Genomic DNA, 15,950 nt, shown 5'->3' with positions numbered 1-15,950 from the left:
TACCTCTTACCTATAATTCCATCGAAGGTCCTTCTATTGATATAACATCATCAGTTACATCATTCATTACCGATATCAGAAGATAGTTCTGCTCAATATCCATTTCCCTCCCCCCCCCCCTCACTAAAAAACAAAGAGAGGACAGAGAGCATAAAGAAATGGACAGTGGAGAGAGAGACTGATCTGATCGCATGACAATTTGGAGCCGTGGAAGCACAGGAAGGACAGCGAGAGAAGAAGGTCTTTGAGATGCGGGTGCAGAGGAGAATGGAGGATGTGAAGTGGACGGAGAGGAGGAACGACGAAGTGCTGCAGATGGTGGAGAAGGGAGAAAATAGAGCATGGTTTTCTATCGGACGACCAATTCCCAATCTCTTAAAACTCCAATTAAAAGACTTATTTCACTAAAAGGGTATATATTTTATTTGGTGGCGTTATCATATTTTATTTGCGTCGAGATGATGCAACCCATTGGTCTAACTTTCGCCAGACGCTACACGCAACGAAAGTCGATTTTTCGAGGACTGCAGCCAAATTCCCACATTTTTTAAAGAAGAAATTCACCGGTTTCAGGCGGTGAAAACATTCACGGACTGTTCCAGGTTAGGGGGCAGCTGGAAGAATGAAAAACAATTACAACGGGGAGCCGACACACTAGGATGATTTGAAAACGGTTTGACAAGAAGTAAAGGAAAACTGAGTCGAAAATGATGGGAGATGCACTTAAGAGGCTGTGCAATAAACATTAGGGCAACAGGACAGGAAAACGAGTTTAGGAGGACGTCAAAAATTGTGACGATGAATTGATGGGCACATGCCAAATAAAGCTTCGTAGCTGTCTTAATTTTTTTAAATATTTGCATAGTAAAATTTTCCAAGTAAAATTTCAAAACGGTCCAAGTTTAAGGGAGCCTAATTAAAGGAAATAGCTATCAATGGAAGAGGTCAATACTGACGTGAAACGCGAAAAAAAAACACTTGAAGATGTGACAGAACACTGCCAAAAAAGAAAAAGTCGATCGTAGAACCTAATTGGAGTATAGACATAATGGAGAAGGTTATGTAAGCATAGATGAAAGGTAACAATTAATCGGAATTTATAACTGGATAATGCTTCTCTATGTCAGTGTGTCATGAACGATGACAGCAGCAGACATGTCCAGGATGGAGCCATTAGAAATTTGGCGCTACAGATGAACTATGAAGATCGAATGGACCAATTGTGTGAGCTGTGACGGTGATCAAAGCAGAGAATAAGTGAATAAAACCTAATGAAAACTTTAAGAATAAGACGTGACAACTAGATCGGTCATACCGCTCAGAATGACCTGATTAAGATAATCGTCAAGAGACACCCAGATGGAAATAATGGCAATGAAGTCCGCACATAAAATATGAGTGAAATGGCTAATGAAGGATGTGAAAGAAAAAATAAATGTTTCAAAACACCACCTCACAAGACAACCTAGAGGAGAATAGCGTCAAATCAATCTTATTATTGTTGATGAATGAAGACAATTAATTGCGGATAAGGATAAAATGGGTGCCTAGTCAGCACATCTATTCCCATTATTTGCCAGGTAAAATGGACAAAAAAGCAATTAAATTAGAATGGAGGTGGAAAAAATATTGGTGCACAGTCTATGCGAACATTGATTTATCATGAACACCATCTAATTGTAAGATCTCCCACCAAGGCATAAAGAAAAAAGTATCACTTTCCTTTTTCAAGATCAAAATACTTTACAGGTAGAAAAAGTGTCAAATGCATTGCATTATTAGCAATACCTCGAGAGAGCACATGGATATGTTTCTTTTACTCATGGGTTGATCTTGTTCAAGACGTTGATTTTATATGACAGAGAGGTAATAAGGATATGATATCCTCACGCCACAGTTAAAATATAGAGCAAAAATTAACAATGCCCTTTACAAGAAGACACTTAAAACATGAATGTGATTAATGACTAATAATTATTATAACTATTCCTTGAAGATCATGTTGAATAATGCCAGCGAAATGTCTAGGGAAATGTTTCGAAAGCATCATAAGGCAACAAAATCAATTCAACAATCAAGGCAACAATTATTTATTGTTAATCAAATTAAATCAAAGAATTGTTCCTACATAAAATTAAAAACTGGCCAGAATAAGTAGCCAGAATAGATTTTACTAACTTGGACAACCTAAAATTCGTCAATATTTTCAGTGGAATATGTCGCATGAAGCAGAAACCCAGATTACGCATGAATTACTTGCTTGGGGGCCACTACTAGCAAGCATTTCAATTTCAAGTTTTACGACATAGTGAACTGCAATCAGGAACTCAAAATTAAGATTACAATACAAATTACTGAGTGAACACATGATGAATTCCAGTGGGAGATTAAGATATCATCAAGCTGATCAAACAAAAAATAAGTATCTGAACATAGGTTATACCCATGAAAATACAAGCACTACACAGCCACTATAGTTCAAGAATGCCCTAATGAGAAAAGTTGGTCAACAATTCCGACCTCACCCTGACTTTGGGCCTTAAACACTTCACCTTTCTTGAAGACAAAATAACTTGACCAGCCACATTTCAGACAATGCAGTGTGATGATAACAATATCTGAAGTACAAATAGACAAAGGGAAGAAGAGCAGAGGAAGGCCTCACATAGAATATATGGAACACGAGATGACAGATGTAAAAAATATTAATTATATGTAAGTGTCTAAGAACAAATAATGAGAGAATGGAGTAGAGAGTGTTATGGAACCAATCTTCAGATTGCTGAAAGTTTCTGAATGAAAGAATAACATACAGGTATGTGCTAAACAATGTCTCATTGAAGAGTATAAATCGAGCTTGGTAAAAATGAAAGAATAATTGGGCCATAAGCATAATTTCTCATGAATTCTGCACAAAGACAAATACATATAGGGCACCCTGAATATTAAAAATGTATTATATTGAAGCAAATTCCAAATTTCCAAGGTTATCCTTAAAAAATCAAATGAAATTGTGGCGGTATTAATATGGATAAATGTTGTGTTTTACAAAGGTAGTGATTTTTCTTATATGATGCAAAAATATTATTAAAAAAATAAATATGTACATCAATAATTATATACAACTTAGAAAGGAATTAAGTAATCAAAAAAAGGAATAAAATATCTAACATCCAGTGCGGTAGTCTTATCATGTAGACAAAACCACTAGTAGCCAAAAATATAAGTTGGAGGCCCAAAAGGTCTTTGTACAAAATCTGTACCTATGACCGTTTGCTCTACAGCCCAATGCTTTGCCCAATGATACAACCACAATCCGGCCTCAGATAACCAATTTTAAAAATTCCCAACTTCATCTAGAAATGGGGTTGTTCACTCAAACAAAAAAATCACAATGGATGGAAGGGAAAGAGTTATACCAATGAAAAAAATCTTCCTCATTCAGAAATTCCCTTGTATGTATGTTGAAAACGAAAATACACAATAGTAGCCACATATTTTCATGAGTTGATGACATCATTACTTTCTAGTAGATTTACTTGCTCAGGAAGAATATTTCCTATAGGGAAGGAATCATTCACATGAGCGTAAACAACAATGAACCATGGAAAATATGTTGCTGTGAAAATGCTAGCCGATAGGAGAGAGGAATGGAGAGCTGAATCAAACCAATCTTATGGTTGTTGACTAATGATGATGAACATTACTTATGCATCATAGAGTATCAATAGAGGCTGTGGCCATGGCTTTCTGCATGATTCTGATGATATTCAGGACCCCATCTACAAGACCCTGCTAGAGGGATATTAGTGCAAATGATATACGAGGTCCATGAAAACGGCCTATGAAGAGATTAAGGCATTAACTTGTTATGTCAACAGCCTATCTAGGTAACGATAAGGACATTAGTTTTTCATTAAAAATAGGTGACGTATCGAAAAGAGTAAAATACAGGCCTCTTATTAAAATGCTATGACAATCCACAGTAAAAAAATGGTCCAAAAGTATAATTTATAGAAATTTCATAATTCTATAATTCAAGCAAAAATTAAAAGATTTCAAATTTATTCAGGTTCAGGGGACACCATATAATGCTTCCTGATAGTTTGGAACCAGCTTTAAATAATGGCCAATAACTCTCATTCTGCAAATATTATTATCAAGATTATACCAAAGTCAATTATAGGATTTACAGGTGAGCGTTGTGCATGCCTTCAACTGTCATTCTTGTGAATCACACTAGCACCCATGTATTTCATTCACTATAATGCTGGTGCTTGTTAATTTTATGAACGGGACATTTTATAGGAATTTAGCTTTATTTCTGGCTCTCTAAAAATCAACCTCTATGTATTTTGTAAATTGGAATACTTGATGAAGAATTTTAAAATTAAACACTCTTCAAGCCATAAAATGAAACTATGAATGAAAAACCACTATGAACTAATGCTTTAATTTCCCCTTTGGGACCTATCTTCTCACATGGATCGTAGCATTCGAAAGTTAGATATGGTCTAGCATAGAAAAAATTTGTAAACGAGAATAGGTAAGTATTCACGATTGATGGCACAGAGTTATTTTTCAGATTTACAGCCAAGAGAAGACCACTTATGGCCAATATATTTCCAGAACTATAGCTACTTAATTACTCTATGAAACATAAATTCACTTGCATCCAAAATATGCCATTATTGATTTTTATTTTATACCTCACTACAACACTGACTCTAGATTTACTGTCCTACCCAGCAATGCTACAGCAATGACATCCCAAGCATAATAGCCAGTCAGGGCACATCACTGCTGTGGAGTTACCCTTGACCATACCAACAACTTTAATCATAGCCATATATAGATCCTCATTTATAAGGAGGTTACCAGGACCCTTTCCTTACATAATACATGACAATGTTAACTGATTGAAATAAGGAATTGAAATAAGAAAATAAGTTTAATATTTAAAAACTTATAACATAACTATAAAAAGTCATACATGGACAGGCGGAAGAGAAGAAGGGCAAGGGGTGTCCCGAAATGAGTTACAAAGGAAAGGTTATAAAGGATGTAAAAGAGAATAAATATGTAGCTATGAAAAGGCTAGCGGATAGGAGAGAGAAATGGAGAGCTGCGCCAAACCAATCTTAGGATTGTTGACTTACGACGATGAATATCTCTCATTCATCATAGAGAACAAATTGATGCTGTGGCCTTCTGTATGATTCCGATGAGAGGGGGGGCGAGATTCGGGACTCAAATCTAAGGGCCCTGCAAGAGGTATATCAGTGCACTCGATTGGTGAGAATCCTAGGTCATTCAATCACTCAGTGATACAACCCGCAAGTTGGCTTGGATAGGTGAGAGTAGAGCTCAACTTAACATAAGCCACAGGCATATGAATGTAACACATTCAGAGTAGTGGGGGCAAGTTGCTTTCCCTAGGCCACCTCACACTTTGAGGATTTTGTTTGGGGTATCCAACGGATTCACCCAAGATTTGAAACCGGTGCCCCTTGATCATCAGACAAGTGCTTTACCCACCTGTCTACCAAGCTCCCGAAATTTAAGAGAGAGAGAATAAAAAAAACAGCGTAAAGAGAGAAGGTCAAGGTGGGGTGGTTGCGAGGCCAGGGAGTTGAAGATTTTATGGAGACAGAAGAGTAGTGAATGCTGGGAAATAGAAAGCAAACATTTTGTGAAGTGGGGAAGAAAACTAGTGCCTGTGGTACAAGGAGGAAAATGAAGGGAGGAAAAAACATAGGGATAGAGAGTACAAAAAGTTGATCTTATGGAAGAACTTCATGACAGAAAGCATATGGAGACGTTAGGGATTTTGAAGGAAGACACCACAATGGATCACCACCAGTCAGCGTCGACACCAGTCACAACACTATGCAAGCTACTTGTTAAGAAAAGTGGGAAAAATCCCAAGTTTCCAAACCCAAGATGGGCACATCTGGAACAACTGACTCGACAAAAAATGTGAAAGGTACTTATATTTTGAATGACCATTTACAAATTTAACAGATGAGGAAATTGTGGACTTTGAAAATGCTGAATGCTGTCTGAATGGGAACTTTACTATGTATCTTCTTTCTATCTTCTATCTATCTACTTATCTTCTCTCGACTATAGTAAAAACTATAATTCACCTAAGTAATGCAATTAAAAATAAAAAATAGTGAGGACACCATGTGTATTATGAAACGATATTTTTTCAGCTTACATCAATGGGCATTCAAAGCCCATAAAAGACTTAAACGAGCATTTTTCAAGTTTTCTTCGCAGTGAATTGGTTGCCCAAAAACTATTTGTTTCTGTGATTCACAAGCTGCCACCAATGGTTGTAAGGTAAACTTTAGTTGAAAGATAATAGAATACTTTAACCCTGAAAATGGAATGTTACTCTGCAAAAACAATTTTGAGGGTTGAAGCACACACTGTCTCAAGTATTCATTAGAAATTCATATCATTGGACTTTAACAGTGTTATATCTTCCTGAAACTCTGTTTATTTGAAAGACTTTAAAAATATAGGAAGTTTAACTCAGCCTGAAAGGTATGATTGCAACGCATTATTTTTATCTCAGGAATACAGTAGGTATATTCGATATCAGGTTACTTGGTACAGTCCACATACGGAACGGTATACTTGGCAAGGTAAACATAAAAACAAGGTGCGTTTTCCAGCTAGTTCTTTAGCTAGTGTCCGATCTCAAGTAACAACCTCAGAATAAAAATAAGGATTACTGGAATCCCAGATTGGTGAAATTAGGTACAAAATTTAACACCTTCATAGCCTTAACGGTATTCTGGGTAGTAACCATAAGCCCTGTCGTGACTTCAAGGAACTGATTCATCATAGTCTTACTCTATAAATTGTTTCAATTATGTTTTTCGTAAGGAGCAATAAAGTCAGTCATATCATTTAAATGACATTATCAATACTTTGAAACAATATTCTCCATAGCAAAGGAAAAATTCCATAATACGCACACATTTTATAAAGATTAGTAATAAAATATGCTTATCAAAAATAACATTAATTCAGCATGGATAGCCGTACATTTGCTGGAAGAAAATTTTGTGAATTATGGAGCACAGCTTTAAAAATCAGACCTATGAAAACTTGAATAAACCTAGAAATTAGACCAATTGAGTCTCTCGCTCCTCTAAAATAAAATTTTAAACACATGATAGTTATAAAATGTCATTGAATGAAAAATTCATTACAAAGGGTGTCATTTGATCAACAACAATCTATTTGGCCCGCGCAAAACTAATTGAACATAAACACTGGTACCCTCACTCTTGCTAACCACAGCAATGCGACATAAGCAAACCAACATATTTGATACAGCTCTCATCCTCACCTTACAATTTCATGTGTGAAAAAGCATATGGTTTTACTGGCAATGATGCTCCCATTATCCTCCTCTCCTAAATTGACTAGCCCATCACATGGGCTGAACAGTGATATATTTGTACCTTTTTCTCAGATAGCTTTACTTAACAGCTTTAACTTTCGTAGACCTTTCTTCATTTTACAAGTTATACACTTGATCGCAGAGTTATACATGCGTGTGATGATGAATGGCATTCATAATAGATAGGTTGGGATATGACAACTGTCAAAATTCTACCTCACCTAATTTAACAAATACTATCACTAATTAAGAAAAGCAAATTGATAAAAATAATATCTCTTAACATTCTACTTTTCACTGTCCATACAACTACCTCCTATACTTTATAATGCCATACTGTATCATCTACCCACCTTCTTCCTGACCAGGGACTTTTCAAGGAATCTCAATAATATGAATGCATCCTACTTATCAATGATGAGAAAAACAGATAAAACACATCACGGATGGAGTAGAGCATCTTGAATCTAAACCAACCACCAATCACTGGCAGGGTCAACCACATAATTTTTGCCAATTTGCACGCCTCTACTAGGAAGCTAATATATTTTGGAGGATACTACTAGGTATCATTTTGGAGAATTAAAGATAATATACTCTCACGAGATACTAATAAATGCAAAGAATCGCACATGCAAGTAAACAAAGAGTACATTAACTTCAATTCAGAACAACGACACCCTACGCTTCAAAAGTTATAATTGTCACAATTTATCAGAGCGCCAGATTCACTAATTTGGCGCCTTCTAACATTCATATCATTTCTAACAGAAAATAAGGACAAGAGCGAAAAAAGCTAAATTATTAACATTTCAAATTCATTATTCATTCATCACGTCACATAATAAAGTATTATCAGTCAGAGATATAATGAGCGCCATGATTTAAAATGGAATCGTTATTGAGTAGACGAAGCACTTCATTCATTCAGAAGTCATTCATTACAACTACATAAGTTTCGGGAAACCGCACTCAATTTCATCACGTCCACCACAATTTATAGGAAACCGAGAACGGAAATAATGATACTATGGTTAAATGGTTATGGTATAGATAAATATGGCATAATACTATGGTTGAGAAATGTTTTGATGGTAGAATCCAGCGTCAATGACACAATAAATCCTAATACCCATAGGTATCTAAAGAGAGTGTAATTACAAATATCAGAATATGATGAATAATGATTTCGATATGGTTGTGCTGGTAGAAAATGCAAGTGGCGGGGGATTTCGTTTAATTTACTGTAAATAAGTTTTTACCTCAACAACATCCACATGATTCCGACATGTTAAATCTACCAGCAACCACGTCCAAACTTGCATGCAACACGATATATTAACCCGAATGTTTCCTCGACTAAAGAGTAGCGAAAATATTCAAAGGTAGTCCTTAAAAAGCCAAGGGTATTTAAAAAAATTATATAGTCATTGGTTCACTATACAGCCATATTCGGAATACTTCACGGTCCACCCTACGCAATCGCTGTGCATGGAATGATGTTAAAGTAATATGTTTACATTAACCCTGTCAGCATAACACTTTCCCTTTGAGTTGAGACACAAATGAATGACTATGCTTGAAAAATACGGTAAATGTATAACTCCTGACAAAAATACACATGGAGTAAAGAGCATAACAGGCATATTTGTTGAACCAACTCAAGAGAAACGTAGCAAATGCTACGCGAAAAAAACAGGTGCAGTCATAAAGGTTTATAACACTGCTTACCTGTTTCCGAAGTTGTTTTTCCAAAAATCCGCAGCGTCACTTTTGGTGATTCTGAATTGATCCCCGGCGAAGGTTCCCACTGGAAATATGGCCTTTAATTCGCTAAGCATGTGACTGAAAACTAAACTCAGTTTAGTCAGATTCCGACGATAGTGTGAATTTTCATCGAACATCTTGTCCTTCCCTTCTTTAAACAGTTTGATTGCTTGTTTGCACTTTCTCATCAGGTTCACTATGAATATATTGAAATGTTCATTACTATGTAAAACATGCATTTTGTCTTCATACTTGGAATAAATTAGCTTTAAACGTTGGTATGTATCGGGAAGAATATCCAGGATAAATGGGGGCGAGTTCTTCAAGTTCATTTTCTGGTGTTGACACAGCTTCACCACTTTGTCCATTAACTTCCATGTTTTCTCAAGTGTCCTCTTATCTGTTGCTAGCTTTGGTGGAGCTATAGCTTCCGCAAATGCGCCATGCAGTTTCGAAAATATTGATGTAATGTTCTTATGTTGAGCAGTTCTACTCCTGTTGTTCGCCGCCATGATGGATTCTCCTTCCTACACGAGTGATTTAGGGCCTAACTTTAAAAAACCGAGCCGCAACATTTAACTGATCCACTTAATTGGCATCACAGTCAAACAAGAACTAATGAAAGAAAACTTCAGCACCATCCACACCTTGAATGCCAGCAGCCACACCGAAAACAACACTAAATTACTTCCCATCAACTCACCGCATCCTGTTTTGCCGAAATGATTACGACAGTGCGCTCAGTGCGCTTTCCACTGCTGCCAAATCGAAAACACGGTTGCCAGTGTTGCCGGCCGAAGTAAACAAATGAATGTGGCAATGCGACTGGATTTATTTTGAAACCATATTTCAAAGAGACTACACATAAGGGCTCCAGTTAGAGCTTGATTTTTGTTTGGATTTGGGCGCATTTTTATCATTTTCCAAAACTCTCCATAGCGCGGAGATGAGTACAAAGCGTTCAATTTATTCCCAACATTTTCAGTGTCGTATTGAAAGTCTCAAAGGACAACATTGAAAAGTAATGAATTTGGCGGATTACACCTTCACGAGTATAGATTTAGGTAAATAGCCCTAACTATAGCATATTTCTCAGTAAAATTGGAATCGCTCCCCCCGTCAGGGATATGAGTGGCGGCTTTGTAAACACATTTAAGTACGCAGTGATTAACAACACAACAGAGAAATGTGGGAATTCTTTGTAAAATATTGGTAGTAGTCAACAGGTAATTTTTTTTATGAAACTTAGGTTTCTGGTTTTCCATACCCAGGAGTACTAAATCCTTTAATTTCAGTGGCGGATCCAGGATAGGGACAAGGGGGGGCTAACCTCACATTAGTTGTGGGGGTCCAAACAAAATTACCAATGTATCTAGTGTAAATTGGATACCCAAGGGGGAGGCCACTGGTTGGTTCCATGGGAGGCACCTGGAGAGACATCTAAATCAGTCAAGAAGAAGATCATGGACTATGGGAACACCTTATTGGAACTTCATGTGGAGTGGAATTTGAGGTGCCTGGGTGTTCTTTCAATAGAAAATGTTTTAATTTTCTTGTTGAATTACTTGTTACCAAGTCTTCTAGGGTTTATGATATCTTCCTTTCAACTCTAAACCATCAACATTCTGGCCTGAAACCATCAATGGCTACCATTTTGTGAGAGACTGTGTAGTGGACCAGAAATATCTTGGTGTTTATTTTCTTGTTTCGCTATTAACATTTTTTGCAATACTTTCTCAAAAAAATTGCGAAATTTCCCTGCTTTGACCCTCGAAAGTTAACCCATAACTCTAAGATTTTTTTCACCATCTGTACCTCTAGCTCACTCAGTATTTATTTTTAAAATACCCTTGGATGAAACAATTATTTCATCCAAGTAAGGTGGCAATAAATTAATTTAGTGCCAAGTGACACTAAACACACAAGTTGGTGGTGAGATATTCAGTGCCGATTATTGCTCAACACCCGAGTGGAAAGGGTTAAAGAATATCATGATATAATAAGGTTGACTAAACTAATTTTGGAATTATATTGACCTGATTAGCAGCTCCTATTTAGTAAAAAAATAGTATAAGCAAATGTGATTGCAGTGGACAGGGGTGGTCTGGGTTGATTGGTGGCCCTTGCCCTCGGACTCATTATGGGGCACCCCTTACCGGAAGATTCGGGGGTCCTTCCCCAGAAATAACCTCTGAAATAACCTTTTCAAAAAAGCGTTTGGTTCTCTTTTATCTCCTGACACATTTCTTTTAATTATTTGTACATATATGTAATCTTTTTACACAGAGTATGCATACTGTGTAAAGCAACTGATGAAAACGTGGAATTTTATAATTGTAAAAAAAACTTTGGTTCGAGTAATATCTTATTTTATTACATGTTTAATATATGCGAGCATTTTGGGGGACCCGTAAGCTTGGCAATTGCCGACCTGGCCAGACCAACCCTGAGAGTGAGGTAAGGAAGTTGTTGAGGGAGATTGGGCAGCATGAATTTTCTAGAATAAATTGGTAGATCACGTATATTGACCACATGTATAATAACTTGAAGTTAGGTGGAGATCTTGCCTGAATACATACATGTGAATGTGGCCAACTGGAATCACTTCCCATAGTTTAAATTCCCAAACTTACAAATCTATGATGGCCACTCATAGGGCCTTGCAAAACGACTTCAATACGTAGCTATAATTGGTTGGCTACTTGTGAGTCATTTCCCAATCCACATTTTTGATGGAGAAATGGGTGAAGAGCCCAAACTACAGTGTAGTATTCTGAAACAAGCATCTGAGTATAGCCACATTGGACGACAAATCATCAAGTACAGTCATACTCACCTGGCCACCCAAAAACGAGCACCTCACTTTTAGCAGCTCCTCAGAATTCCCATACTTGTAACAGATTTGAGCAAAGATAATTGGTAAGGGAATGCCCTTGCAGCTGCCACGTTGCCCGAATCCATTCATGCGCAGCAATTGATTGTGACTCGAGATGAGTGATTGATTGAGCACAGCCACACTTGGTTAACTCCGGGCTTGAGTGTATAGATTTGATTCCACCATGAGCCAAGAGAAAGGTGGCGAGTTTTGGAGGTGTTTAGCAGGCCTCTAGCCACCCAGGAAAGTAGAACCCAGGGCTGAGGTTTGGCACCTATTTTCGCCCACTTTATAGCCTCCTCTCCAATGAATATACAGATGAAGTGAACTACATACACGTTTTCTCGGCAAATAGACTGAAAGGAAGTTCTTGCAAGAAGCCAATTGGGTTTCCTACCAGGTTCAGGGGTAAATTGGTAATGAAATTTCAAAGGTGTAGTCTGCCATTCTCTTCAGTATGAATCATGTTCTGTACTCAAGAGGAAAATCTGAGAAATCTTCCTGAGAAAGAAATAGAAATTTCCTGTTAAAATAATTGTTCATCAGAGACATTTTAAATGCATGTACATATATCACACATTTGCATATTATTTAACTGTGTTGTAAAAGTATTAACTCACGTAATCAACTTGAAATAATGAAATTTCTCTATCTGTGTCTCCACTTATTCTGGCCCTTGAGTATCGTGAGCAAATTTGCTTTTCCTCTTAAGAGGAAGGAAGAGAAAGGTCACCACAGTTATACCGTACACATTTTCTTTTATCTCTTAAATGAATTTTTTGTAGGAGTTTGTAAAATGCATTCTCATCAGTGTTGGATTAAGAGAAGGGTTAACACAAGATAAAGGCAGCAGCCTCCCGTAATTCCTGATAAAATTGAAAAAAGGCAATATTTAAGCTGGTTCTCCAATGAAATTTTTCTGTCACTTCTGTCACTTATAAAACAAATGTTAACAAATAATAGATGAATATGTATTTAATTACCATAGAGCCAATGCAAAAGATAAAGAGACAAAGGTAGTCATTTTCTGCATATTTTACTGTTTTCTTGGACTGGTTTCAATGTACTTCACACATCATCTTCAAAAGCTATCTTGAATGATGAGGAGCAAGCCTCACATATACATATACTGATATGCACGTATACATATCTATGTTGCTGGGGTTGGAAGGTGGGCTAACATAGGTGAATAAAATGGCTTGGCTAGTTAAGGCTTCTTCCTCTGAAATAACTACCCCAACCCCTTTTATTCGCATGTTAACCCTTTTGAGACGGCGGAGTTTTCGTCTTAGCATGACTGCTGTACTGAGCCCCAAGAGACTCTTCTTTCTCGTGGTACGGAGCATTTTTGGAGGACATTCGTTAAGAAAGGTCTACTGGAACCTTTTTCGACCCCTCCCCGCTGGGACTCCGCATTATATCTGACTCTGAGAGTAGTTGTGCTCCCTCCTTTCCGAGTTTATGACTATACCTGCGGCATTGGTTCGCGGTCAACTTATGTATTGCCTATATGTATTTAGCATATGGATAATTGTTGCTTGCACGTAAATTGCAAACTTTGAATTGAATTCCTCATTTTTTTCTAAGCATTGTCAAATTTTAAGCGAAGTTCTAAGGTCAATATTTTTGCATTTATTGCAGCAACAATTTCCATGTTGATGTTTATACATAACTTGAGATCAAAGTTAATATTTATCATAGAATTTCGTTTAAAAATTGTAAATGCTGTTCAAAAGACAAAGAATTCAATTCTTAGTTTATTTTTCTTGAGAAATGAACAAATATTTATTAGGAAAACTGACTGGATAAACAATTGTATATCCGCTGTCCCTTACCGCTAAGAGGGATTATAAAAGACGAGGAGTCCGGGTACCTGCTCCCGGATTCCGAGGGTAAATTCTAAACCCAGCAGCGTTGGGTCCCGATACAAAGACGACGTAAGTCCGTGACCGTCCTAAAAGGGGGAGAGCTAGAAAACGTATATATACCTATATACGGCTTTCGTTCTCCTGGCCAGGAAAATCTCACACGTAAATATACGGCCATCATCTCCCGGGTCAGGAAACATCCACACGTATATGTACATGTGTAGTAGGGAAAAGGTTAATCTGCCTTCCCTTCCTTCAGGCTTGCTGCTTGGCACTCAGATCAGCTCTTGAGAGTGACATGTGTATAACTTCAAGTGGGGAAATATGTATTTACATATTTTCTCGGTGCTTGGTTATGAATGAAACAGGAAATATTTATGAGCTTCATTTAATAGTTGCTTCATAATTTTTTTCCAGCTAGAACAGTTTACTTGGTGATTAAAAGTCTCACTAATTCACCACATAATGGCCAGGCCCTCAATTTTGAACAAGAGGTTGAGAGGGTATAACAGGGGTCTTCTCCCTACTTTGCCTCTTGATGTTGGTCTGCCCTCCTTTAAGTGATTTCCACGCATGGTTGACAACTTGTGATCTTGCTGCCTCAGCTGAGAGTTTAACCCTGGTAAAAACCTGGATTATTTCTTTGCTTTCCAACCCTTCCCTATCACCTCTCTTTCCCCATTACTTAAGTAATTCTAACAGGACTTGAGGAAAAAAAACAACATTTTAGGTGGTTCTCCAATGAAATTTTTCATTCTTTCAAATGTAAAACATATGTTTATAAAATAATTAATTGCCATAGAGCCATTGCAAAAGATAAAGAGACAAAGACAAATGAGAATTCTAACAGGACTCCCTAAGAACGATGCAATTAGATATTGAATGTATTGAGAACCAGTGGCGGATCTAAGGGGGCTATTGCCCCCTTAGATCCACCTCCCCCTTGGACTAGATAGAATGTCAATTTTTGTTCGGACCCTCAATACTTCTGGGAGTTTACCCCATACTTAGCCCCCCCCCCCCCCCCCCCTTTGTCCCTATTCTGGATCCGCTACTCTTGAGAACCACTTGCCTGCTGAAGGTTTTTTTGGCTTATTTGTAAATCACTCACCAGCTATATAAACCCAGGTCAAAGTAAATAATATTTTATGGAAAAATACACCTCATTATGTATTTCAGTTTGCAAAAATTCCAGTTGAATTTGTGAGAATTCTTGTTTTATTCGGCAAAAGAATACTCTTGCCAGGGTTATCATCCTATCATAACTGTATGGATGTATACTCGCTTGAGGATCGTAGTTGCATTCTTCCCAGGAGAAGACGGCACACATCTCTGCATCAAAATTTTTCATTACATAATGAATTATTTGCCACCTGTGCTAGAATTGATTAAATTTGTAAATACAGAATTTTTATCATGCCAGCTATAGATTTTACCTTTTCAGCCATAATTTACAAGATTTGAATATTTTGTTGAATATTAATTCTCCCACAGCTAATTAATTGGTTATTAATGTAATGATTTTGACTAAAGTTTCTGCCAGAGTACACAATCTATCCCAGAGGCTCCCACATTCTAAGTGATTCTCTCACTCAGTGATTCAACTGTTAGGTTGCTTTGGATGCTCTGGTGAACAGAGAGCTAACTGTAGATGAGTCTAGAGGTGCAAGAAATTCACACACTCACAGTATGGGTGCTGGAACTTTTTTCTGAGCCAACTCATACTTTGAGAGTTTCATTCACAGATTTCCTTAAAGCTTCACCCAAGATGCGGACCTGGGAGATGAAGTACCTGGGGGTTACGATAACATCGAACCTCTTGTGGGGAACACTTCGCATAAGGAATATCTGTGGCATGGCCCTGATGAAATTAGGATTCGTCAAGTGTATTGTGGGAAGATTTTCGGATGAGAAAGTAAAAGAAAGGTGCGGTTGTGCATTTCATCAAAAACTGCTACGGGCATACAGACAGCGTTACGCAGATGTTAAGCGAATTGGGCTGGGAGCCGCTTGAGAC

General features: G+C 37.4%; 1 protein-coding gene across 1 annotated transcript in view; it reads right to left on the bottom strand.

Moving 5' to 3' along the window:
• LOC124166494 (E3 ubiquitin-protein ligase CBL-B-B) overlaps positions 1-9,917 on the bottom strand; it is a 311,388-nt gene extending 301,471 nt beyond the window's left edge. The window contains exon 1 of the mRNA XM_046544022.1: positions 9,155-9,917. Coding sequence (XP_046399978.1) covers positions 9,155-9,702 — 548 coding nt within the window. The 5' untranslated portion in view covers positions 9,703-9,917. The remainder of the gene's footprint in view (positions 1-9,154) is intronic.
• Positions 9,918-15,950: the final 6,033 nt, after the last annotated feature.

Source organism: Ischnura elegans, chromosome 10 (assembly GCF_921293095.1).
Source record: "Ischnura elegans chromosome 10, ioIscEleg1.1, whole genome shotgun sequence".
In the NCBI taxonomy this organism is placed as follows: domain Eukaryota; kingdom Metazoa; phylum Arthropoda; class Insecta; order Odonata; family Coenagrionidae; genus Ischnura; species Ischnura elegans.
Note: the sequence above shows the minus strand (reverse complement) of the source record. Positions and strands in the feature narration are given on the sequence as shown.